At 43.5% G+C, this 21,128-nt stretch overlaps 7 protein-coding genes across 7 annotated transcripts; 4 read left to right on the top strand and 3 right to left on the bottom strand.

Annotated features, from left to right (window-relative positions):
* Positions 1-407: 407 nt before the first annotated feature.
* Positions 408-1,322, top strand: LOC131293169 (uncharacterized). The gene is made up of 2 exons (XM_058321248.1): positions 408-617; positions 705-1,322. Exons 1-2 carry the CDS (start codon positions 408-410, stop codon positions 1,320-1,322), a joined length of 828 nt encoding a protein of 275 aa, XP_058177231.1.
* An 820-nt stretch (positions 1,323-2,142) lies between these two features.
* Positions 2,143-3,079, top strand: LOC131281956 (uncharacterized). The gene is made up of 2 exons (XM_058311333.1): positions 2,143-2,352; positions 2,426-3,079. Exons 1-2 carry the CDS (start codon positions 2,143-2,145, stop codon positions 3,077-3,079), a joined length of 864 nt encoding a protein of 287 aa, XP_058167316.1.
* Positions 3,080-3,145: 66 nt separating this feature from the next.
* LOC131293168 (uncharacterized) lies at positions 3,146-4,135 on the bottom strand. Its single transcript, XM_058321247.1, has 3 exons — positions 3,926-4,135; positions 3,466-3,575; positions 3,146-3,389 (listed from the first exon to the last, which is right to left on the bottom strand). The coding sequence occupies exons 1-3, from the start codon at positions 4,133-4,135 to the stop codon at positions 3,146-3,148; spliced, it is 564 nt and encodes a 187-aa protein (XP_058177230.1).
* A 548-nt stretch (positions 4,136-4,683) lies between these two features.
* Positions 4,684-5,118, bottom strand: LOC131282275 (uncharacterized). The gene is made up of 2 exons (XM_058311689.1): positions 5,006-5,118; positions 4,684-4,912 (listed from the first exon to the last, which is right to left on the bottom strand). Exons 1-2 carry the CDS (start codon positions 5,116-5,118, stop codon positions 4,684-4,686), a joined length of 342 nt encoding a protein of 113 aa, XP_058167672.1.
* A 1,026-nt stretch (positions 5,119-6,144) lies between these two features.
* On the top strand, positions 6,145-8,188 carry LOC131293167 (uncharacterized). The gene is made up of 4 exons (XM_058321246.1): positions 6,145-6,348; positions 6,404-6,960; positions 7,535-8,038; positions 8,104-8,188. Exons 1-4 carry the CDS (start codon positions 6,145-6,147, stop codon positions 8,186-8,188), a joined length of 1,350 nt encoding a protein of 449 aa, XP_058177229.1.
* A 1,374-nt stretch (positions 8,189-9,562) lies between these two features.
* Positions 9,563-17,234, top strand: LOC131282407 (sialin). The gene is made up of 4 exons (XM_058311865.1): positions 9,563-9,768; positions 13,487-13,692; positions 15,631-16,707; positions 16,787-17,234. The coding sequence occupies exons 1-4, from the start codon at positions 9,726-9,728 to the stop codon at positions 16,994-16,996; spliced, it is 1,536 nt and encodes a 511-aa protein (XP_058167848.1). The 5' UTR covers positions 9,563-9,725; the 3' UTR covers positions 16,997-17,234.
* A 563-nt stretch (positions 17,235-17,797) lies between these two features.
* LOC131281374 (YEATS domain-containing protein 4) lies at positions 17,798-18,702 on the bottom strand. Its single transcript, XM_058310702.1, has 3 exons — positions 18,655-18,702; positions 18,106-18,586; positions 17,798-18,029 (listed from the first exon to the last, which is right to left on the bottom strand). The coding sequence occupies exons 1-3, from the start codon at positions 18,700-18,702 to the stop codon at positions 17,866-17,868; spliced, it is 693 nt and encodes a 230-aa protein (XP_058166685.1). The 3' UTR covers positions 17,798-17,865.
* Positions 18,703-21,128: the final 2,426 nt, after the last annotated feature.

The raw sequence follows: 21,128 nt of genomic DNA, 5'->3' as shown, positions 1-21,128 counted from the left end.
TCATCTGACTTTGTCTATAACGCATCTGGGTTTGTCTCAAGCCCGCAAAGGCTACGATACGAATGTCTCTATTGTCATGGCCAAGAAGGTCGCCAAAATGGGACATAATCAATACGCATACGTCATCGACACAAACGAACCTTCTAGGGCTATGTTCGATAAGGCAAGTTTTGTGAACATCGGCACCATGCACAGGGCTCGTACTGTTTCGCGGAAACTCGTCGAATGGGATCACTAGGTGGTGCTGTTTCGGCAATCAGCTGAGCAAACGACCGTAATGTAGCATGTGCTTTGGTTGGTAAAAAAATAAAGACGTTAGTGTTCAAGAAGAATGTAGCTCCATAATCTGTCAGATACATCTTCAATCTCCTTTCCGGATAATTTAGTAGTATACAAACAGTTGTGCAATGCAGACCGATTCGCTGGTAAGGATCCCGTCGACCGCATGGGAACAACTGAGGGATTTATTCGTACAAGATTGGCCTCGGCACGAGATAGCCTTCAATAATCTGCAAAATTATATAAGCTGGGCGGCACGCGATCCACAGACTATCGGTACCCTTGAAGTGTACAGTTTAAATGGCACCTGGATTGAAAATGGAACCTACATCATTATTGTAAGTAGTATGTGTACCGATGGTGCATCCAAGTTCTTGTTTGGTTTTTGATGAAATGAACTTGTGTTTCCTATTTTGGTACTGCAGGATAACACGAACGTGTTCATGTACACCCTGGACACTTCGGAACAGACGCTCAGACGAATGCTGCAGCTGCTTGACTGGCACCGCAGTTATCTCATGAACATGTGCCTCTACCGTGATACGGTGGCGGAGGTGTACCGTTTAAACCAGCTGGATGTGGAGTACGAGAGTTTCGATAGCATCTATTACCTAACGCGAACGATGGCACTTAATTTTCACTTCGAGGTTCCGTTGGGAATGTCCCTGAAACGTATAGCGCCACAATTTGCAGCATTCATTTACAACCAGTGGGTGCATAAAGTCGCAGGTACACAGAACATGATCGAACAGATGCTCCGTATGAACGATTCGATGGGTCTGTTCTTGGACGGAGCACGCGAACCATTGGCATGGTGTATAAGAACACAGAACGGAGCCATCGGATTGCTGGGAGTCGTTGCTAAAAGGAAAGGATTTGGTTCGCTGGTAGTTAAGGCGTTGGCACGGCAGCTGGCACACCAGGGACACAACGTGTATGCCAGTGTAAGCTTTACCAAGGAGGCCTCTATGAAACTGTTTGAAAAGTTAGGCTTCCAAGTGGTTGGCAAAGTGAATTGGATAAAAAATTGTGGAAAGCAATAAATTGTTATATCGATTATACAAGTGTACGTTCGTGTCGTACATTCTGCCTTACGGAAACGATCTGCTCAGTAGTACACTTAATCGAACACTTGGTTAAATAAAGTGAAGGTTGTTTAATGTCATTTGAACTGGCAAATTGGGTCTTCCTGGCTACTACGACCGAGTACTCTATGTGATAAACCATGTTCAAAAGTACTCGCCCAAACCGACAGCCAAACGCGTGAAGAATGTGGAGGGGCCTGTAGGATTTCGGCAATCCTGACGGCTTTCAAGAATAAGGTATCTGAATCAATATTGATAGCTTCTATTCTTCTGCTTGGCTCTGAGTCTCGACACCCTCTTTAAAGATTAATGGGTGCGGCACTGCTACAACTTTTTCCTATATCCCTTACATCACCTGTTATCCTGCAGGATACTCACAGCCACGAAGGTTAAGTATCGCAAAAGTCATAACGAAAAAAACAAATTTAAAAGGCCTGGCTTTCAACTTCTATGTTGGACAAGGCAGGATCCAGGAATTTCTAGTAATTTTTCTATAGGCCCGTAACTTCCATTTGAAACTCGTTGAATGGGATCCCAAGACGGCACTGGCATGATGATGATCAGCTGAGTTCCCGAGTGCGTTAAAGTTAGCTAAAATTCTCGCCTGCTAAAATCACTCAGGACCAATTGATTAGTCTTATCTGAGACGCTCGTAGCGCCATAAAATAAAACAAAGTGTTGTAGAGGTGCTTCACGCACACACAGCCAGTTCGCAAATCTTGTTCGTCTATCACAGCTTTCCACCGGGACGGTTTAGTAGCGTACAAACAAATCAACTATGCAGAACGATACGCTCGTCCGAGTTCCGCCGACAGCATGGGAACAGCTGAGGGATCTGTTTACGTACGACTGGCCTCGGCACGAGATAGCGTATAACAATTTGCAAAACTACATACGGTGGGTGGAGCGTGATCCACAGATTATTGCCACCCTGGTAGTGTACAGTTTAAATGGCACCTGGCGAGAAAATGGAACCTACCTTATCATTGTAAGTATGTATATGTAAACAGTGCGCAAAAACGTCGGAAGATAACTTTTGTCCTACATTTGTTGCGTTACAGGATCATACGAACCTGTTCATGTACACCCTGGACGCATCGGAACAGACGCTCAAACGAATGCTGCTGCTACTCGACTGGCATCACAGTTATCTCATGAACATGTGCCTCTACCGTGATACGGTATTGGAAGTGTACCGGTTGAATCAGCTGGATGTCGAATTCGACAGTTCCGATGTCATCTATCACGCTTCGCAATCGTTTGCGCTTAATTTTCACTTCGACCTACCGTTGGGAATGTCGTTGAAACGTGTAGCACCACAATTTTCGCTGTTCATTTACAATCAGTGGTTGAATAAGGCTGGAGGTACGGAGTACTTTATCGAACGGATGCTCCGGCTCAACGATTCGATGGGTCTGTTCTTGGACGGTGTGTGCGAACCGTTGGCATGGTGTCTAAGGACACCGAATGGAGCCGTCGGTTTGCTCGGAGTCGTCGCACAACGGAAGGGTTACGGTTCGGTGGTGATCAAAGCGATGGCACGGCATCTGGCACAGCAAGGACATAGCACTTACGCTAGTGTTAGAAAAACCAACGAGCCTACGAGGAGGTTGTTTGAAAAGTTAGGCTTCCGTGTGATTAGTGAATCTTGTTGGCTGAAAAATATGCGAATCCGATGCGATGGTGTGGAATTGCGGAAAGCAATAAAATCTTGACTGATCTGGAGTTTGTGTATTTCTTAATAGATTTCGTTGTTAACGTGCACCGATGTTTCGCGCTTTCTACTTTTCTGTTTGATTCTCAATAATTTTATCAAACCTCGTCCAACACCAATTATCGACGGCGTTGAAGTTTAGTTTTTCAAACAAACTTCTTGACGGTACATTACTGTCCACGATGAGCGCTTGTGGTAAGATTCCGTCTTTGTGTAGTTGCTTTGAAAATCGATCAATGATTGCGCGACCCAAGCCTTTTCTTTGATGCGCCGCAACAGTTTGGAAAAGAGCCAACGATCCCGTCTGGTCACTTAAAGAAAGCAAAGACAAAGAGATACAGCTATAGTAGACTCCTTTCTCGGTACTAGTATCTAAACGATGCTCACATTAAACACCAAGCGACTAAATGTCCTTCCAGATCGTATGCACCAAGCGAAGGATTACGATCGATCAATCGACCGGGAAGATTAACAAACATTGGTTCGTTGTACTCCCACTGGTGCGATACAAAATCAATATCTTCTTGACGAACAGGCGCAAAACGATATCTGTACGGTAGTTTACTTTCAGCCAGGCCATTGCCTAACACAGACTGTCGGTAGCATACCATCCGCTCATCGCTCGTCTTACCGTATGATAAATCGTTGGTGATGGTTGCTAGCACTTCGTGAAACCGAAGACTACACACAACACTGAACCTTGCTCCACACAATTTTATAATCGCAGTAAGCAGATCCCTCATGTCATTAGTCTTTTCCAACAGAGTATCGAAAAAAAGTTCGTTATGGTCCTGCAAATCGAGAAAGCTCCTTAGTAATGTGCGGGTAACATAAATCCAGAAGTTACCTTTGCGAGAAATGTCCCAGATTCTCTCCAATCTTGGTTCAAGTCCGTGTACAACTGTACCTTATCATTTTGGAACCATTTTCGCCAACGAAAGAAATTATCCAATGTGTAGAATGTAAACGCATGTTTTGGCCAATCGACTCGATAAAGACCGCGAAGCTCACCGATCTCTTCCGGAGGTAGTCTCCGAATAGAAATAATGGTCGCCATGATATGGCTGATGTGACGATGAGTAGATCGTGCTTAGTCAGTGGTTAGAACACAACTATCTGAATAAATCTTTTTGACTGCCCGCTATGAAAAACGCTGCTTTACAGACAAGTGTAGATAAGTAGGTTACGTTGATAACGCGGCGATGTTTCAAATGTTTAACTTAAGCTTCATAATTTTTTTTTCTATTTCCACTCCTTTGCATTGGTTTATGCAAATTAACTTAAAATGTAGGTTAAGCTGTGTTGGTTGGCACATTTAAAAACATAATACTCGTCCTTGTCAGTTACATTTTGATCGCATTGCAAATAATCTTTCTGCCCGATTAAATCTAGTGCAGAGAGCTAATCAAAACATAAAACAAACATACATCAACAGCTGTTCAAATCAATTGGAAGAGCGTAATAAAATTATGCACCAACATCATTTGTAGTTTTACACACAAAAGCATCTACACTTGCGATTTTTATGTTTCTTTGCAAATCTCAAAAAACGTATTGTCATTGCTGCTCTATTGCTTATTTATATTTCTATGCAATATATGTTCCTTAACGGCCGTAGATCTCCACCAAATAGTCCAGTGGATTACCAATGAAGCGGGTCTGCAGGGCCAAATTAACGTACCGTTGGTACAGTCCTCCGGCGGTAACATGGGCCTGTCCGGTACGGTTTAAGGTCCGGTCGTACGCACGGATGGCGGTAATGTTGTACACACCGGTATAGTTTACCGCACGGTATGCGAGTCCTCCGATAACACCGGGGGCGGATGCAACTTGCCTACGAATGGAAACCGATCGTTATAATCTTCCATGTCCACAGTAAGGTTCAAAGTGAATTGAAGAAACATTATCAACATTGTCTTCAACTTACGAGTATAGAATACGATCGCCGGACACAATGTTACCGAGGATCAGATCCGATGCCTGGATCAAACCGATCAGGACTACGGCAGCAAACACACAGGCCACTAAGTACTTTGCCATGTTTAGTTCAAACTTTCGCTTCTTTTCTTCCGTACAGATTTGGAAACTGGAGATGTTTGGTGCCAGAGCAACCGGTTACTCCTTTTATATGCCATCGATCGGTCTACTATCAGCCAAAGGGGCGCCTACGATAGCAACGAATACCGGAAGCAACCGATAAGATAAAGTAAACACATGAATCTGTTTCCCAATCATCATCATGGTTGATTGTTTTGATAGCAAGTTCTTGCTCCCGGTAAGGTATTGGTCAAGGGTAAGAATCATTGGGGAGATGGGTTATTAGTGCAAATTGATGATACTGAGTCACACAAGTAGCGGATTTTCCAATACTTTATCCGGACGCTCGTTTCAGGCGAGCGCATTATGCAAAACTCGGAAATGTGTAATTGACTCCCATACATATTCATCATACCACACTTTTTATGTTAATAACTTTATTATTCATCCAAATTATTCAAACCCTCTCGATCTCACGCTTAGTAACCAAGAAGTAAGGAATACCGAACATTTATTCATTTCTGTTTCACGTGTACCTTATCTGTACAGGTATATTCATGTTTGCTAATGTATATTACTCAGGCTTGAACTTGGTGTAGAAGGATGAGATTCATAAATCTTTTGATTATGAACTGATTACAAACATTTCGTTATCCCTTAATTAAAGTTACATTCACTGGAGCGTGATTCGGCGTTTTCTGAGGAGCTTTGATGTAATGGTCTTTACAGAGTAACGAAAATATTAAAAGAAGTTCTCAAAAATATATACAAAAAAATATAATTTGAATGGTACCCCAATTTCTGAAACTTAATTTTTTCCACTTTAAGCCTAAGTTATGTAAACCGTCCGTTTTGTTAAAATATAAAAATGCAATAGTATTCTCCCTCATGCGTGTTGGTTTGTCTTAAAAATGTGTTGATTGCCTAATCTTATCTACAAGAAACCGCCATAGATCACAGTTACCGCCAAATCAGTGTTGCTGTAGCGACGGTCCATTACACATTTGGACACTTCGAGCGAGAGTTGCCATGGAGGATCGGCTCGTGACAATCTCAACGAGTGACTGGAAGGAGTGGCGCGATCTGTACAAAACGGACTGGCCTCAGCATGAAGTGTCCTACAATTTGATACAAAACTATATCGACTGGCAGGAGCAAGGCGTTGACCTGAAGGAGTTTATGGCGTTTAGTCTGAATGGCGAATGGGCAAAGGATGGAACGTATATTGTAATTGTACGTGGAGCATTTCTTTTAAACTTTAAATTTTAATGCAAACGCTTTTTTACAGGATCGCAATGAAATGTTCATTTATACGCTGGACACATCGTTGGAAAGCTTGCGCCGTGCGCTACTGCTGTTAGATTGGACTCGCAGTTATATGATCAATATGGGCCTGTACAAGTCGTTAGTGATTGAAATTTATCAACTATTCAATTTGGAGACTCTCTTCGACAAGCATACCTGCATGTACTACTTACCCCACGAGGACGCCCGCAATTTAGTAGTACAAGTTCCTGACGGCTTCAAGTTCGGCTCCCTGAAATTCGACGATGCTATCTTCATTAACGCTGAATGGCCCCACAAGTACCCAGGAAGTGAGCTGTTTATCGAACGATTAATAACGAGGAATCTCAACTTGGGACTGTTCGATGGAGACGGTAAACTAATGGCATGGTGCATGCGAGTGCAAAACGGAGCCATGGGTATGCTTGGGGTGGCTCAAACCCGACGCGGTTACGGATCGATGATGGCACTAGGATTCGCACGCAAACTAGGTGAATTGGGTCTCAACGCATACGCTAGCGTGATCGATACCAACGAACCGTCTAGGAAATTGTTTCACAAGTTGGGATTTAAGATAAAATGGACGACCGACTGGTTGAGGAATGGACCAAGAAATGTATGATGGTATATTTTGAAATAAACCATGCGGAGTCACTTGAACGGTGAAAACGGCACATGAAAATTTCAAAACAAACAACTTGAGGCATTGCTGTTTTGACAATTCAGTTGGTTGTCAGGAAAAGGGTACGCAGCCATATACCACTGTGAAGGTACGCAGTCTAAAATTTGAATCATCCGTTCGAAACATATCTGATCTGTGCCTCATTCAAATTATAATTTTAATATTCGTAGAAGATAAAGGGTATAGATGCAATCCTATCCAGCATACATTTTTCTTTTGGATTTTAACCATTTATGATCTAGTTATCTTTTTCGAAACCATAGGCGACGCGATATTCGTTCTGTTCTGAAACTTGCTAATTGTAAAGCATTTATTCTATTTTGAGCGTTTGTTCGGTTAAGTGGTATTCTATGAGTGTAGCATAAAATGGCAAGTTGACTTAGTATTTTATTTCTTGGGGAAACACTCTCACGGTAAGATCATATGTATTCCACAGACTTTGTCTCACCGTAGCTCGAATCGCCACTCGAGTCGATGCTTTGGCAGACATCGCTCGGGAAGTATCGATCGATACCATCGCAAATGCCGGAGCAATCGTAGCCGTTCGGATTCATCTGATCGTAACCGATGTAGGTCACAACCTTGGTCTCCCGTCCGAGGACACTCTAGCACCAGGAAATTGTCTTCACATAGAGCAGAGATTCGTGTTGACTCGCCAGAGCCAAATCGATGCCTGGGAGTGTTTGGATTAACCGTTTACACTACGGAACAATATCTAAAGGATATCTTTGAACAATATGGAATCGTAGAAGACCTGCTTGTCATATACGATTCCCAGACAAGACTATCACGGGGATTCGGGTTTGTGTATTACCAAAATGTAGCGGAAGCAATTTGGGCTCGTATGCACTGTAATGGATTTCATGTCCACGGACGACGAATCCGAGTGGACTTTTCCATCACCGACAGGCCCCATCTGCCTACACCAGGTATCTGCAAGGGAAGACGATCACAAAGGTAATGAGCGAATGATATTATGAACACTATTTGAAAAAGTTTTAACCAGATTAATTTTTCAAAAGTCGTTCGGTGTCGCCATTGGAAAACTCAATAAGGGAGTGTAATCGTCATAGCAACCGCCGCTCGAGATCTACGACAAAAAATTGAAAGTAAGTTTTTACCAAATTAAAGTCACAATAATAGTAATATGCAAAAGTGTAACGAATATCAGAGTCATAAACTTACCATTTTGAGAAGATTCAAATATGAAGCAATCTTATTTTTATCATTCCTAATGTAGTGCTTCGTCAAACCATAAAAAAAATTAATTTAATTTTTATCGTTACTGCATTTCAGATTCTTCGATTTTAGGTTTTTTGATGTGGATTGAACCAGGATTGTTTTCCAGCATATATGTTTTACCTCATCTCTTCGTTATATTACTAACAAATAATTATATGTATTATCTAATTTAAGCACTTTGCAATTGAATTTGTACAATAAAGCTTTGAAGTTTTTCACATAGATTCAGCCATTGATAAAAATAAGACTAAGGTCATTTTAATAATAAAAAGAAACAAGTTTGGCATTGATCAAACTGAGTAAACATGCACCGAATGTTACGTGCGCCATTGAACGTTCGCCATTTTAGGCCCATTGCATCATATCGTTCCACGTGTTGGCAACATTTGTGCGATTTTTCATCATTCCGACAATTCATGGGATGCATTTTTTTAAACTAGCAGTCACCTCCACGATCCAAAGTGTGCTCTCATGTTTGTTAACGAGATAGTAAAATAAATATTGACCACAACACAAGCGGGATTTCTCGAACGGTTCGATTAGAAATGGCTACGCTCAATAAACATATTTATCAGTTGTTATCTATGGTCGGCTTTTCGTTCAAAGTGTTAATCTTTGTCAATCCCTTTTTAGTTGAAGAATGTAACCACCACGGCACATTGACCTTTTGTACAATATGTTTTGAACCAAACTTTTTTCATTTGTATTGCAATTAGTGCATGATCCATATGCTAGGGATTAAAACTTGATTATTTAAAACTGATAAAGTCCAAGGTGTATAACCAATATTCAAAGATCGAGAGGTAAGACTACAAAATCTATCATATCGCTGACATAAATGTTATTTAGTTTACGAGTTTTAAGATGTCCGCTGTTCTCTGATTTTCTTTCAGGATACGCACTTGAAGAATAAAAAAAATCGTAAAATGTTTTGTTTTCGAAACAACTTCGAGAGACACCGAGATTATTGAACGTCAATTTTATTCTTATCGACCAACCTGTAAAATATAGCTTTGTTGAAGTAACCTTGGTTGATACAATAAAAAAATATCAGAAAACGCGTGCCGCGAGCGTTGTCGTTCAAAACCGGAATCATTCTTTCGCCGAACGCGTCGGAAATCGGATCTCGAGCGGACCGGGAAACGCAACTCAACAGTTGTGAGAGCTGTTTTCCCCCCAAAGTGTACCAACGTGCCTAGGGCGGCCACAAGAGCAAAATAAAAAACCGAGAAACAAACGGTGATTATATTCTGGTGGAGTGCGATGTGCTAAATGCGGCATTTTCTCCCTGTGAAGTGAAGTGCGTGAGAGATTGTGTCCTGGTCTTGAAGAAATACAAGAAGAAAAGTGCGCATCGAAGGAAGTTTGTAAATCGTACGGTGTAGAACCAACAACAAGCAGTATGGGTGATCAAACTGTGCCTGCGAAGGGCAACGTGTTGGGATGTAAGTAAAGAAGTAAAAAAACGCAGCAGGAAGCGATAGACTGTTATCGGAGTGGCCACGATAGCAATGCCACCAAAAACCATATGGTTTGCCAAAAGAAAACAAATTTTGTAAGAGAAATTGAAAAGTAGGAATTGAAGTCTTACCACCGTTGGGGGAGTATATTTCCACCGTGTTTCGGTAGCACAAGAGGTCGTCCTGAAAGGTCATTCAAGTCTTAGGGAAAAAATACCACCATCCTTGGAGACAGCGGAATGGGTGACATTCGATGCGCTATTTGCGTGTGCAGCATCCTCGGGGTTCCTCCCCTTCTTGGACACATTGAAGACTTTTCCTCTGCGGTGCAATCGAATACTCCTGCTCCGTGTCCTGTTTTCCGTGTCCGAGGGGTTTGCGGAGGCGTATCAGACGGTTTTACATCCCACCCGGCACACGACGTTCAGTCCCACGCAACCACGACCGCAGACGGTTTGGTTCCTACCCATTTCCCCCGACGATACTTTCTCGTCTTCGTCGGCATATAGCACACACCCTCCTGGTCGATTTCTTGGTGCGTGCAGCAGCATCGGCAGCGACGTTCAGGTTTCGTTGAACTAAAATTAAACCACCGTGGAATACTCCTCTCGGCCCCATTCGGATCCGTTCTTGCACCTTCAACGCCTCTCGACAGCTTCGTTTGTATTCATTCTTTTGCTATTTGGCTAGCGAAACAACATCGAATCCCTTTGCTGCTTATCTCGAGGGGCTGAATTGAGTTCAGGCGATGATGATTTCATCACCCAAAGATGGGTTTAATTTATGCACCACAACAACAAATCTACGGCCGCTGGTGATGGTTCCAATCGTTTTTAAAAACCGACTTACGCTAAAGAACGAAACCGTCTACCATTTGACTTTGTCTACACCCATGAGCCAAACGAAGGAAGTAAGAAAAGATGAAATACGTGATAGTAAAGACCAATTTGTCCTGCCGGCGGTGGCATTCTTAAAATCTCCATCACGGGTGGGTTGGGCTAGGCAGGGTTTATGAAAAAAGATCACGAACAAACGTACCAACGATTCTGGCAGCTCGTTTATTATTGCACAAAAAAATGAAATCTTCATCAGCCCATCGAAGCAATCCACACATGTTGCACTTGATTGTGTTTTTTTTTTTTTTTGGTTCAGTGGGTTAACGATAAAGCTGTTCGATCATTACAAAACCCCAAGAAGTCTCGCCAGTGAATGGAATGGAATGTTTGTTCTTTGGCTGGTCGAACAAGACTTCGTCAAACAGTCATCAAAACTGGTACAGAAAAGCAAACACCGTCCGTCTGGTAACGGTTGTATGTGCGATATTTTCCTTCGGGAATCTTGTTATGTTGTTTTCTCGTCAATTTATGTCCGCATGGTCTGAAACGATGGATGAACACCGATAATTTATATCGTTTGACGAAACAATCCTTTTGCTGGGTAACAAACGACGTTTGTCACATGGTGGCGTTTTGTTTTAAAAATAAACAACATATGTTTGAAAAGAACATACTTTAATAAATCGAAGATTTGAGAGATCCTGCGAAAAGGTTTTACAATGAAGTCGAATTGTTAAATGGTCATGATAAAAGAAAATAAAATTATTTTCCTTTGCTCGCAAGCATGTTGTAGGTCAGGGCTCTGTTAATAATTTTGCGACTATTCCTCTGGGAATGTCGTTAACTTCGTTTGCGCTTAATTGTCATCTTCTTCGACTTGGAGGCACAACGCAATCCTGATTCGATATTGCACACTTCGAACATCATCGAAGCATCCATCCACATTTCCAACTCCCGGCAGTAGACCGGCATGAAAAGGTCAATTAGAGGACATCCGGCCAACCGAGTATCTCGCGTCTGACGCAAAGCAAAGCAACCTCCGGAATTACGCGAAACTCACAGCGAATTGTACGACGGCAAATATCTTTGAAGTGCAACAACACATGCATTGTGCAAATTTATTTCCACACAATGATTCACCCAATTGCAATTCTTACCATCGTTGGAGAAGCACACGAGCAATGTTTTTATCCCTCCTAAGGATCGCTTTCCCTTTCGCCAAGAACGGACGGCCCAGGAACAAGAAGACAGAGAAACGGGAAGAGGTCCATGGTTTTGACATTGAGATATCCTTCGAAGCACGTGGGAGGGTTTTCGCTGCATACGAGCGGCCGCCGGTCCGCACTTTTTCGCCGGGTGAGCGTTTGCGAGAGCGTTTTTCTCTCATTTACTGACCCACAATTCGGCCGTAACGGGACGGAGTGGGAAAATGCGAGCATTTTGCTCACACGCAACCTCCGCTAAGGACCCAACAGGTGGAAGCACGGTACAAAAACAAACCCCCCGAGGAGCGCGGTTCTTTACACTTTCCAACGTGCCGTTTTTGGGCGGGAAATTTTCGCTTCGGGTGGAAACCCTGCGATTGGAAGCGGGCCAAAGTAGACGCTTGGAATCTATGTCGTCCACGTATGGTCGTTTCAACACCATGGCCTGCTATTACACTTGATAGTTTTATCGCCGATTGACAACGTTCGTCACACCGGCAGCGCACCAGAAACGGATGGCGTGATTTACGGGTGTGAATACTTTCAGTATTGTGTTGATGCTAAATCATTTGGGAGGATCTTGATTTATCCAAGGAAGGGAGAATCTATGATAACATTGATTGTTATTGTAAACAGACCGTTTATTTATCACTCATTTGAATTTAAAGTTATGATGATGTTTTTGATAATGTATCCGTAAAATTAGTTTTAAAAACTTTAAATTAAGTTAAATAAAATCGTCGCAAAATAAGGCAATATCAAACTTATTCATGCGTTAAAGTTCCGTCTGTTAAAACAGAGAAAGTTTGATCATAAATTATCTTTCTTTCTGTATCTGCCACTAATGATGCGTAAAAATAAATTGCAGTACATAATTATCCCGACCGATTTGAATCGGGGAGCTTCTACATCTCCGATGTAGACACTCCCAGCTTAACACCACCGGAAGAACTGTCCACAAAGCGCGATGGAATAAGCGTCTTAAACTGATGCCCATGCTGCTCCCTCTTCCACGTGATTGATCACGATGTCGGATGTCTTGCGATGGTTAGCAGAAAAGCTTCTGTTTCGGTGGCTCGTACGTAAATCAGTGTGCCAACTTTGGCCCATGTTGCCACCGTGCTACCGCCGATTCCCAGGTTTCCCATTTCCAGGCGGTGGGTGGAGATTCACGTTGGCCGGATGTAACATTTTTCTGTGCTTTTCCCGTTAACATGTCGCTCCAAGCGTGGAGTGGGCAGAAAGAGCTTGATAGAAAAAAAAAATACGCAGCGGAAGATGCAGTCACCGGTTATGGATCGTTGCACGTTGCAACCCTTCGGTGGTGGACGGGCTGGTCCATTGTTTCACCGATGGCATTTATGCGCGTCTCTCTGTCAAAGTGTGACTGATTTACATGGCGCGATATGCGACCAGCACCGAACAACGATGGACCAACCATCGTCACGGCAGATGAGGGACGCCCCCCTAAAAAAGGGGTCCCACGTGGAAGCAAGGAGTGACACAAACAATCGTTTGAAAACCGTTGGTCTTCGGGGTTGGCAGAGAGAAATTTAATTGCCTTATGTGGTGGGAGAAGGAGGAAGGGATGGGGATGGTCGATTTCCAGAACGATTAAAGCGGGATACGTTATTTTACCATGTTTTTTTCCCCCCGTTTCAGCCCTCGTCCCAGCCCGGTACGTTTTGGCCGTGCTCGGTTCGGTCGCGATGGCCATCATCTACGGGCTGAAGGTGAATCTTAGCGTGGCGATGGTCGCGATGTTGAACCATTCGGCCCTCGCCCACGGTTCGACGCCGACCGAGGCCAAGGAGCATGTCAACGCCGAACCCGTCTGCCAGGGCAGCAACTCAACCGAAGCGGTCGAGGTAAGTTTATGGCGGACGATCTTTTGTGGCCCTATATTCGACCGGCCGATCGTCTGGGAAGCGGGTTTAAAATCTATTCAACGAGATAATAAAAACATGTACCAAAATATTACATTTTCATACAATTTAAATTTGTCGCAACCGATGTTCCTTTTATTTAACTATTCATAGCTTTCACTTGTATTGATCATGATAGCAAAAGGATTAATTAATTTCGTTCACCAATTATTGGATGATCTTTCCGTATCTCGTCCATTGGAGGAACACACTGGAATTTGTTTCCGATAATGGTGCAAACACGCTGCACCGTGATGATTTGAATTATGGTTCAATTTATGTCGTTCGTTCGTGTACGGTTTCGTTCGACCGAACAATCTGTCCCCTGGAATAATCAATTTACAACCTGATATCACCAAACCAACAAAACCAAACCAATCGAACGATATGGCGTAGGTCGCTTTGGTCGCGAGAGGAAAAAAGCAAACGCAAAATCATCCACACCCCATGGTAACAACCCTTAGAGCGTGCGGCAATTGGATCTTCAAATACTTCAAATACTGTGATCCTCTAGACGCACATTCCCGAGGAATCGGCGGGAGAGCGAAGGCAATTTATAACGCGTCACATTTCAATCAAGAGTCGGAAACAGAAGTGGCACGCAGAAAAATTGGCTGCGTTAGTCTTTCGATGCCGAAAATAAATAATAATATAAGGTTGATTGCCCCCGATGGGGGGGGAGATGTGGAGCTCCTGGTGTGGAGGGGAGGGTCACAGGCAATCCAGAACGGGAGAACGATGACCGCCAGAGATGCCCATGTTTGCACTAGTCATAAGCTTTTGCCACGCGCGAAGCGATTGAGAAGTGAAAAAAAACGTCGATGAAAACGGAGTAATATCGCGATCCCACCGTGTTTTACTACGCTTGACGCCATCGCCGTTCGCAAAACGGCGGATGATGTTAAGAATGGCCCGTTATTTTTGTAGTTTGCTTTTTGCCCCGACCTGCTGGTGGTCAATTGGTTTCACTTTCAGGGCGGTTTCAGTTTCACCAAGTGGTAGCGAATTTCGCAAGAGAAGGAGATAAAGATCATTTAAACGGAGCAAAGAAATGGAAAGTAAATTCTTCCATTCCGTACTATTACTTTTTTACGAGCCAAGGAATGTAAATAGAATGCGGTTTGATTTTATGGATCCGAGTTCAATGACCGGTGATGGCAATTTTTTCTTACAACTTTTTTTTTGTGTAATTATAGAGGCTTTGACCGTCTTGTTCTTTTTGCTGTAGATGAAGTTACTTACATAAATAAAATAAACATGCTTTACTCTTAATTAACTAGAAATGTAGGGAAATTTAACTATTATTGAAGCACGATTGAAGAAAAAACGGTAGCTCAAAAGTTTTTAATAATTTTACTCCGATGTGTGTTTAAAAGTTTAAACTAAAACATTGGGTAACATTGATTCATGCTAGGTCCCTTTTGTATGTTTAAATGGAATATGAAATTTAAAAAACTAATTTTGGGGATTAGAATATTCAGTTAGTCAACAACGTGCTTTTTTGATTATTGAAAAAAAATAGATTATATTATACCAAAAACGCTGTTAAAAAAGATTTTATGGACCGGAGTTTAGTGACTTCCAAATGCAACATTGACTTTTTAGCAATCGAATTAGTAATTAAACAGTTAAACAGTAAATTGGAATGTGTTGTTCAATATGTGACGATTGATGTTGTAAGTATTTGATAGTTAAAAATACGTTAAAATACGTTGGTTTTCATAATTGTGTTTTCTTGAACATGGAAATTAGAACTTCTTGTTTGTGGAATAAGGTAATCTGTAAAAAAGGGCTCATTTGGGCTTAAAAAAACCGTTTCGAACAAAAAAATGTTTATTTGGTAAAATGTTTTAATTGTTTTATTTTTTCTCCCTCCCGTAGGATGGCCCATTTATCTGGAGTGAGCCGGTGCAGGGCATGATTCTTAGTTGCTACTTCTGGGGTTACCTGGTATCGCAGGTACCCGGAGCTCGTGTGGCCGAATCGTTCTCCGCCCGCTGGGTCATGTTCTTCTCGGTGCTGATTAACGTTGTGTGCACACTGCTCACGCCGGTGGCCGCCAAGCTGCACTACGTCGCCATGATCGTGATGCGTATCGGCGAAGGCATTGGAGGTGGAGTGACTTTCCCCGCCATGCACGTGATGTTGGCTTCGTGGGCACCACCGAACGAGCGTAGCGTCATGTCGGCCATCGTGTACGCCGGTACGGCCCTCGGTACGGTCATCTCGATGCTGATGGCGGGCGTGCTAGCTGGCACACTCGGCTGGGAGTCGGTGTTCTACGTTATGGGCGGCTTAAGCTGCCTGTGGATGGTGCTTTGGCTCTGGCTGGTGCAGGATACACCGAGTAAGCAGCCACTGATCAGCCAGGAAGAGCGTGATCTCATCACCACGTCGCTTGGCTCCGGGTCGTCTAGCGGGCACAACGAACCAAAGCCACCGGTACCGTGGCGTAAGGTGTTCACCTCCGCTCCGTTCTACGGTATCCTGATTGCGCACGTGTGCAACAACTGGGGCTGGTACATGCTGCTGATCGAGCTGCCGTTCTACATGAAGCAGGTGCTTCAGTTCAATATCAAGGAGAACGCCGTCGTGACCGCAATTCCCTTCCTGACGATGTGGTTCTTCAGTATGGCTCTCAGCAAGACGTTGGATGCGTTGAGAACGCGCGGCAAGATCACAACCACTATCGCCCGGAAAACGGCCACTTTCATCGCGTCCGCCGTCCCGATGGTGTGTTTGTTGGCACTTTGTTACATCGGTTGCCAGCGTGGGCTTGCAGTGTCACTGATGACGATCGGAATCACGGCCATTGGTGGCATGTTCTGTGGACTGCTCTCCAATCATATCGATATTGCACCGAACTATGCTGGAACATTGATGGCCATTACGAACACGGCAGCGACGCTGTCCGGTATCATTGTTCCCATCTTCGTCGGACAGATCACACACGGAAATGTAAGTCAAAGTTGGCGATTAAGTGAACCGTAACCGTGTAACCCATTGAAATCTTTAATTTCTCGTTCTATCTCTTTAGCAAACCATCGGAGCTTGGCGAGTAATTTTCTTCGTGACGATCGCTCTTTACGTGGTGGAAATCATTGCCTATCTGTTGCTGGCTTCCGGCGAGGAGCAACCGTGGAACAAGGGTGACAAGCCGGCCAGCTCGATCGAGGCAGCCGAAGCCGAAGCAACGCCGTTGAACACAAAGGAATCGAAGCAGAACTACAACGGCCAAGAGCAGTAAATGGAATGGAAGGAACAATCGTGGAGAATCACTCCTTCGATTGATCGTTCGGTACTCTCTACACTTACCAAAACCAGTGGTACTTATGGTTAGATTAACTTAATTAAGAAAACGTTTTTGTCTGTTTGTAAAAGTGAAACATGACAGAACAGGAGGAGGTGGAAACAACCAGGCTCATTTTAAAGTTTAAAACTACTCACGAGTTATTTTAACGAAAGGCAATTTATAATGATATCAACCTTTTAGAAGCTGTGTAAACCATATGCCGGATGTCATGTTATGAGAAAATTACAATCACAGAGCGGTACTTCTGTACTTATGTACAGTTGGTTTGAAATGCAGTCGTCTGAAAGAAGAAAACGAAGGAGCATTTATTTTAGCGAAAGATTAAATTAACTATACTACCATCAAGACTTTGGAAAGCTTATGTGGCTGCAATTAAAAACTGCCTCATTGAGATGATTTATTTAAAAAAAAGCCTTGTACTTATGAAGGGGCAAAATATTTAAACTGTATGACAAAGTTGATGAAGTGAACAATTAATCTGAAGACAGACTTAAAACTCGAGCAAATGTAGACAAGGATAGGAAGTGAATATTGTAGCAGCTTATGGTACGATATAAAAAAAAAATCTATAGAAATACACTATTTTTGCCATACTAGTACTTGTCGCCTTCAATACATAACAGCATGGCCCATTCACCGCTTGCATATTATACTCCATTTACTGGATGGTAGAATGCCCGAATGCATAACCAAAACATGAAATAAAGTCACTGTAAAAACGCTTACTGATGGCAGTTCTATATTTTTTGCATTTTACATCTATAATTCTTAATCCAAACCCTTAAATACGATGATTTATTCACTCACGCCGCTGGTTGTTGCCCTTGCACTTTGACCATTTCTGCTTTAAATTTTGCGATCGTTTCGCGGGCAAGCTTCAGCTTGTCTTTCAGTTGTGCTATTTCCGTTATCACCTTAGTCTTCGTTTCGATTATACTCTCCAGCGCTTGAACTTTTTTCTCTTCAACTGAAATAGTACATTTAAAATGTAACACATAATTTTGGTTGATTTTAAGCAAGTAAAGGTACAGAGGGATGCTTACAATCTGTATCATGCTTCCAAATGCCGGAGACGACTGGTTGCACATTCGTCAGCAGCTGCTGCATCAATTGAGTCGGCTCCTGGAACACAATTTCCTCGTACTGCTCGGAAACCAGACCTTTCTTCCCTTCGATCTGCGTCGACACCTCGCCGTCCAAGATGGGTGACTGGAAGAGCTTCAGTATGTGGTACATCGTCACCGGTCGCTCGGTGGGATCATGGAAGTGTATCTTGATCACAATTTCGAACTCTCCCCAGCCGGTTTCGGTGACTTCGTACGGCGGTTTGGTAATGATCCGGTTCGGGTTAGCATAGCTTTCATGCAGCTTAAAATGTATCTTCTTTACGTACGTTTGCATGTCTTCATTTTTGTACGGCTTCACGTACACCGTCCACTGGTGGGTATGACCGTCCTCTTCACGCTTTTTACCGAACGATCGAGCAACATTGCCGTACACAACTGGCTTGACAATCGTAAGTCCCTAGGAGGAAATGAAATTGCTCGAACCGTTACTGAACACAAGCATTTATTTATGCTACACAAACGTACCTTTACTCTTCCGCCAGAATCTGGCCCGAAATCAGTAGAAATATTCATTCTACAAGATTACTTTTCATATAAATCGAAGAAAAGCGATCCAATTCCACTGGAATAGTAGAAGCGGCGTCAGAATTTTATTTGTGTTTACAAACAACGATATCTGTCAACTGTTGACAGTTTACGTTACCTTATATTTGGCCAAAGCTCTTGAGTTTTCAGGTTTTCAGGTTAAAGAGTTTTTCAAATGGGTTTTTTTCCTCCAGCACGTTAGTTTTTTCCGAGCTTTGAAAGAGCTCCAACTTTTCCAATTAATTTAAAAAATATATTTGTTGGAACCGCTGTAATGTATCGGTCCAACGAAGCTGTCAGAACGGAAACGTCGCCGCGACGGCGATGTTTTTTAGATAAGCATAAAAAGGATCGAAGGACGCGCCTTCGATCTCTTTGCAAGGCGAAACAGTGAGAAGCCGGACAATTTTTTGGCGTATCGAACTATTTAATAAAGTTAGTTTCAAAAGGCAAGAAAAGCTGGTGCCTTTCATTTATTCCCGCGAAGAGCATCGTTAAAGACAATCGTCTCTAACATTCCAAAAAATTATTGTCTTTCGAGTTTTATGAATAAAACTCAGTTACGGTAAAGGATTTCGAAAAATCCAAATTTCGGGTCGTAAGTAATCCGCGTTTTCGTGTTCGCGAGTGAGTGATGGAAGCAGCGTCACTTCGGATGAAGGAGATGCCCGTTTGGGGGCTGTACCCCCACGGGACTGGCGGGCAAGTGTGGCCAAATACCCACGCAGCGGCAGCCACAATCGGTGGCGTAACACCGCGCCGGGGTCAAAGCGGTCAATTTCCCACGCCAAGTTCGTCGCACAGCACTACCCTATCGGCGTATACCACCACGAGCTGGGTCCCGGAATGGGTGCGTAGCGACAGGATGGTCGTGCCTCCACAAGGCACTACACTGGTGCAAAAAGCTGGACTGGCTGCCCAGGACATCCGTTTCGCTGAAGGACACGAAGGAGACACGCGGAGCCGCAGCGGAATGTATCGCACGGCGCGGCAGAAGGAGATCCTCTTAAGGAGGAAGGCCATTGAAATGGAGATGGAGCTATTGGAGCTGGAAGCGATGCAGATAAAGGCGAGGATGCAAACATCCCGCTACTGTACGGCAGGCTCTCACGGGGAAGAGCTGCGACCCAGCGAACCACCTGTGCATTATTCAGGCAACGAGCACGGCCGCGACGAAATGGCCGCGTTCGAACAATGGCGTTACGCCATTGATGCCTATCGCGAACGAAGTAGGTTTCACCAATCGATCGATGCATTTTTATCGGTCGATAAAGTTATCTACTCGAATTTTGCATCGCGTTCGCTTTTTCTGAATCGGTCGATATAAAATTATCGGTCGATAAGGCAACCAGTTTTCTGGCTGCTAATTAGCTACTTTTCTATGGATGTAAAAATCGCCTGGACGACAATCGTCATCCAGCTGGATCCAAGTATCCTTATTTTTCTGCTCAAGTGATACATTTGGTAAACAGATGAAAATAATTGAAAAGAAATATCAATAAAATCAGTGAATTTGGTGGAAATAACGAATTGTGTGGCTCACTGGTGTTAGTTATTGTGGATTCGTGTCGATTTTTTAGTGTACCACCATCAAAAATGAACGTTTAACTCGCTATCGACTGGTCCCTAGCAGTGGATAGTATATCGATCGATAGGGTTCATCTTTTAGCGTTCGCGATAGCAATATCTATCGATATAGCAACTACTCGACAAATTTGTTCGCGTTTGACAGTCGTTTTATCCACTGCTATATCGATAGATAACTTTCAACGTTCGCGATTGCTTAGTGAACCAAGTATCCTGAAAATGAACACTTGTTGGTGGATATACCATATCGATCGATAGAGCAAAACGTATCCGATAGCTCCCATTGATCATAACAAGAGGCACACCGCGATGGCGGACACCTCAACTACGCCAGCGATGGCGTATTCATATCGATCACCGGAAAACCACGCCACGGAAAAAGGACATGCACCAGGAACGGCACACACAGCACCTTTCGGATCTACGGCACCAACGAACTACGCTCCAAACACAGGACACACGGCACTTTCTACGCACACGATACTTTCTTCGCAAATAGCTGCAACGACACACTCCTCGAAACCAGAAAACACTTCACCACAGAACGGCACAGAAGCGTACACTTTCCATCTTACATCCAGCGTCCCGCAGATGAAGGACGAGCCAATGTCTGATTGGGCGACGAGCGTGCGGTTGCGTGAGGTTACCATCTCAATCCAGAGACGGTTTCGAGCAAAACGGTTGATGGAGCTGCATAGGGGGGAGTACAAGCAGAAGAAAATAGCTGCTGTCGTCATTCAGCGCTGGTTCCGTGGCCACCGTGTTATGATCGAAGAACGAGATCGGTTTGTAACCGTTCGGCGAGCAGCAATTGCGATCCAGCAGCG

The sequence above is a fragment of the Anopheles ziemanni genome, chromosome 2 (assembly GCF_943734765.1).
Source record: "Anopheles ziemanni chromosome 2, idAnoZiCoDA_A2_x.2, whole genome shotgun sequence".
Taxonomy (NCBI): Eukaryota; Metazoa; Arthropoda; class Insecta; order Diptera; family Culicidae; genus Anopheles; species Anopheles ziemanni.
The sequence above is the reverse complement of the archived record's forward strand: the minus strand, read 5'-3'. Positions and strand labels throughout refer to the sequence as shown.

What these genes read in the sequence shown, in the direction of transcription:
- LOC131293169 (XM_058321248.1), top strand. Translation starts at nt 408, where the DNA reads ATGCAGACCGATTCGCTGGTAAGGATCCCGTCGACCGCATGGGAACAA. An exon ending in ATGGAACCTACATCATTATT is followed by an intron (nt 618 to 704) that starts GTAAGTAGTATG and finishes TTGGTACTGCAG; the next exon opens with GATAACACGAACGTGTTCAT.
- LOC131281956 (XM_058311333.1), top strand. Translation starts at nt 2,143, where the DNA reads ATGCAGAACGATACGCTCGTCCGAGTTCCGCCGACAGCATGGGAACAG. An exon ending in ATGGAACCTACCTTATCATT is followed by an intron (nt 2,353 to 2,425) that starts GTAAGTATGTAT and finishes GTTGCGTTACAG; the next exon opens with GATCATACGAACCTGTTCAT.
- LOC131293168 (XM_058321247.1), bottom strand. Translation starts at nt 4,135, where the DNA reads ATGGCGACCATTATTTCTATTCGGAGACTACCTCCGGAAGAGATCGGT. An exon ending in CTGGGACATTTCTCGCAAAG is followed by an intron (nt 3,576 to 3,925) that starts GTAACTTCTGGA and finishes GTATCGCACCAG; the next exon opens with TGGGAGTACAACGAACCAAT. An exon ending in TTAGTCGCTTGGTGTTTAAT is followed by an intron (nt 3,390 to 3,465) that starts GTGAGCATCGTT and finishes GCTTTCTTTAAG; the next exon opens with TGACCAGACGGGATCGTTGG.
- LOC131282275 (XM_058311689.1), bottom strand. Translation starts at nt 5,118, where the DNA reads ATGGCAAAGTACTTAGTGGCCTGTGTGTTTGCTGCCGTAGTCCTGATC. An exon ending in GGCGATCGTATTCTATACTC is followed by an intron (nt 4,913 to 5,005) that starts GTAAGTTGAAGA and finishes TTCCATTCGTAG; the next exon opens with GCAAGTTGCATCCGCCCCCG.
- LOC131293167 (XM_058321246.1), top strand. Translation starts at nt 6,145, where the DNA reads ATGGAGGATCGGCTCGTGACAATCTCAACGAGTGACTGGAAGGAGTGG. An exon ending in TCTAGGAAATTGTTTCACAA is followed by an intron (nt 6,961 to 7,534) that starts GTTGGGATTTAA and finishes GTCTCACCGTAG; the next exon opens with CTCGAATCGCCACTCGAGTC. An exon ending in AAGGGAAGACGATCACAAAG is followed by an intron (nt 8,039 to 8,103) that starts GTAATGAGCGAA and finishes ATTTTTCAAAAG; the next exon opens with TCGTTCGGTGTCGCCATTGG.
- LOC131282407 (XM_058311865.1), top strand. Translation starts at nt 9,726, where the DNA reads ATGGGTGATCAAACTGTGCCTGCGAAGGGCAACGTGTTGGGAT. An exon ending in GAAGGGCAACGTGTTGGGAT is followed by an intron (nt 9,769 to 13,486) that starts GTAAGTAAAGAA and finishes CCCCCGTTTCAG; the next exon opens with CCCTCGTCCCAGCCCGGTAC. An exon ending in ACTCAACCGAAGCGGTCGAG is followed by an intron (nt 13,693 to 15,630) that starts GTAAGTTTATGG and finishes TCCCTCCCGTAG; the next exon opens with GATGGCCCATTTATCTGGAG.
- LOC131281374 (XM_058310702.1), bottom strand. Translation starts at nt 18,702, where the DNA reads ATGAATATTTCTACTGATTTCGGGCCAGATTCTGGCGGAAGAGTAAAG. An exon ending in ATTCTGGCGGAAGAGTAAAG is followed by an intron (nt 18,587 to 18,654) that starts GTACGTTTGTGT and finishes ATTTCCTCCTAG; the next exon opens with GGACTTACGATTGTCAAGCC. An exon ending in TTGGAAGCATGATACAGATT is followed by an intron (nt 18,030 to 18,105) that starts GTAAGCATCCCT and finishes GTACTATTTCAG; the next exon opens with TTGAAGAGAAAAAAGTTCAA.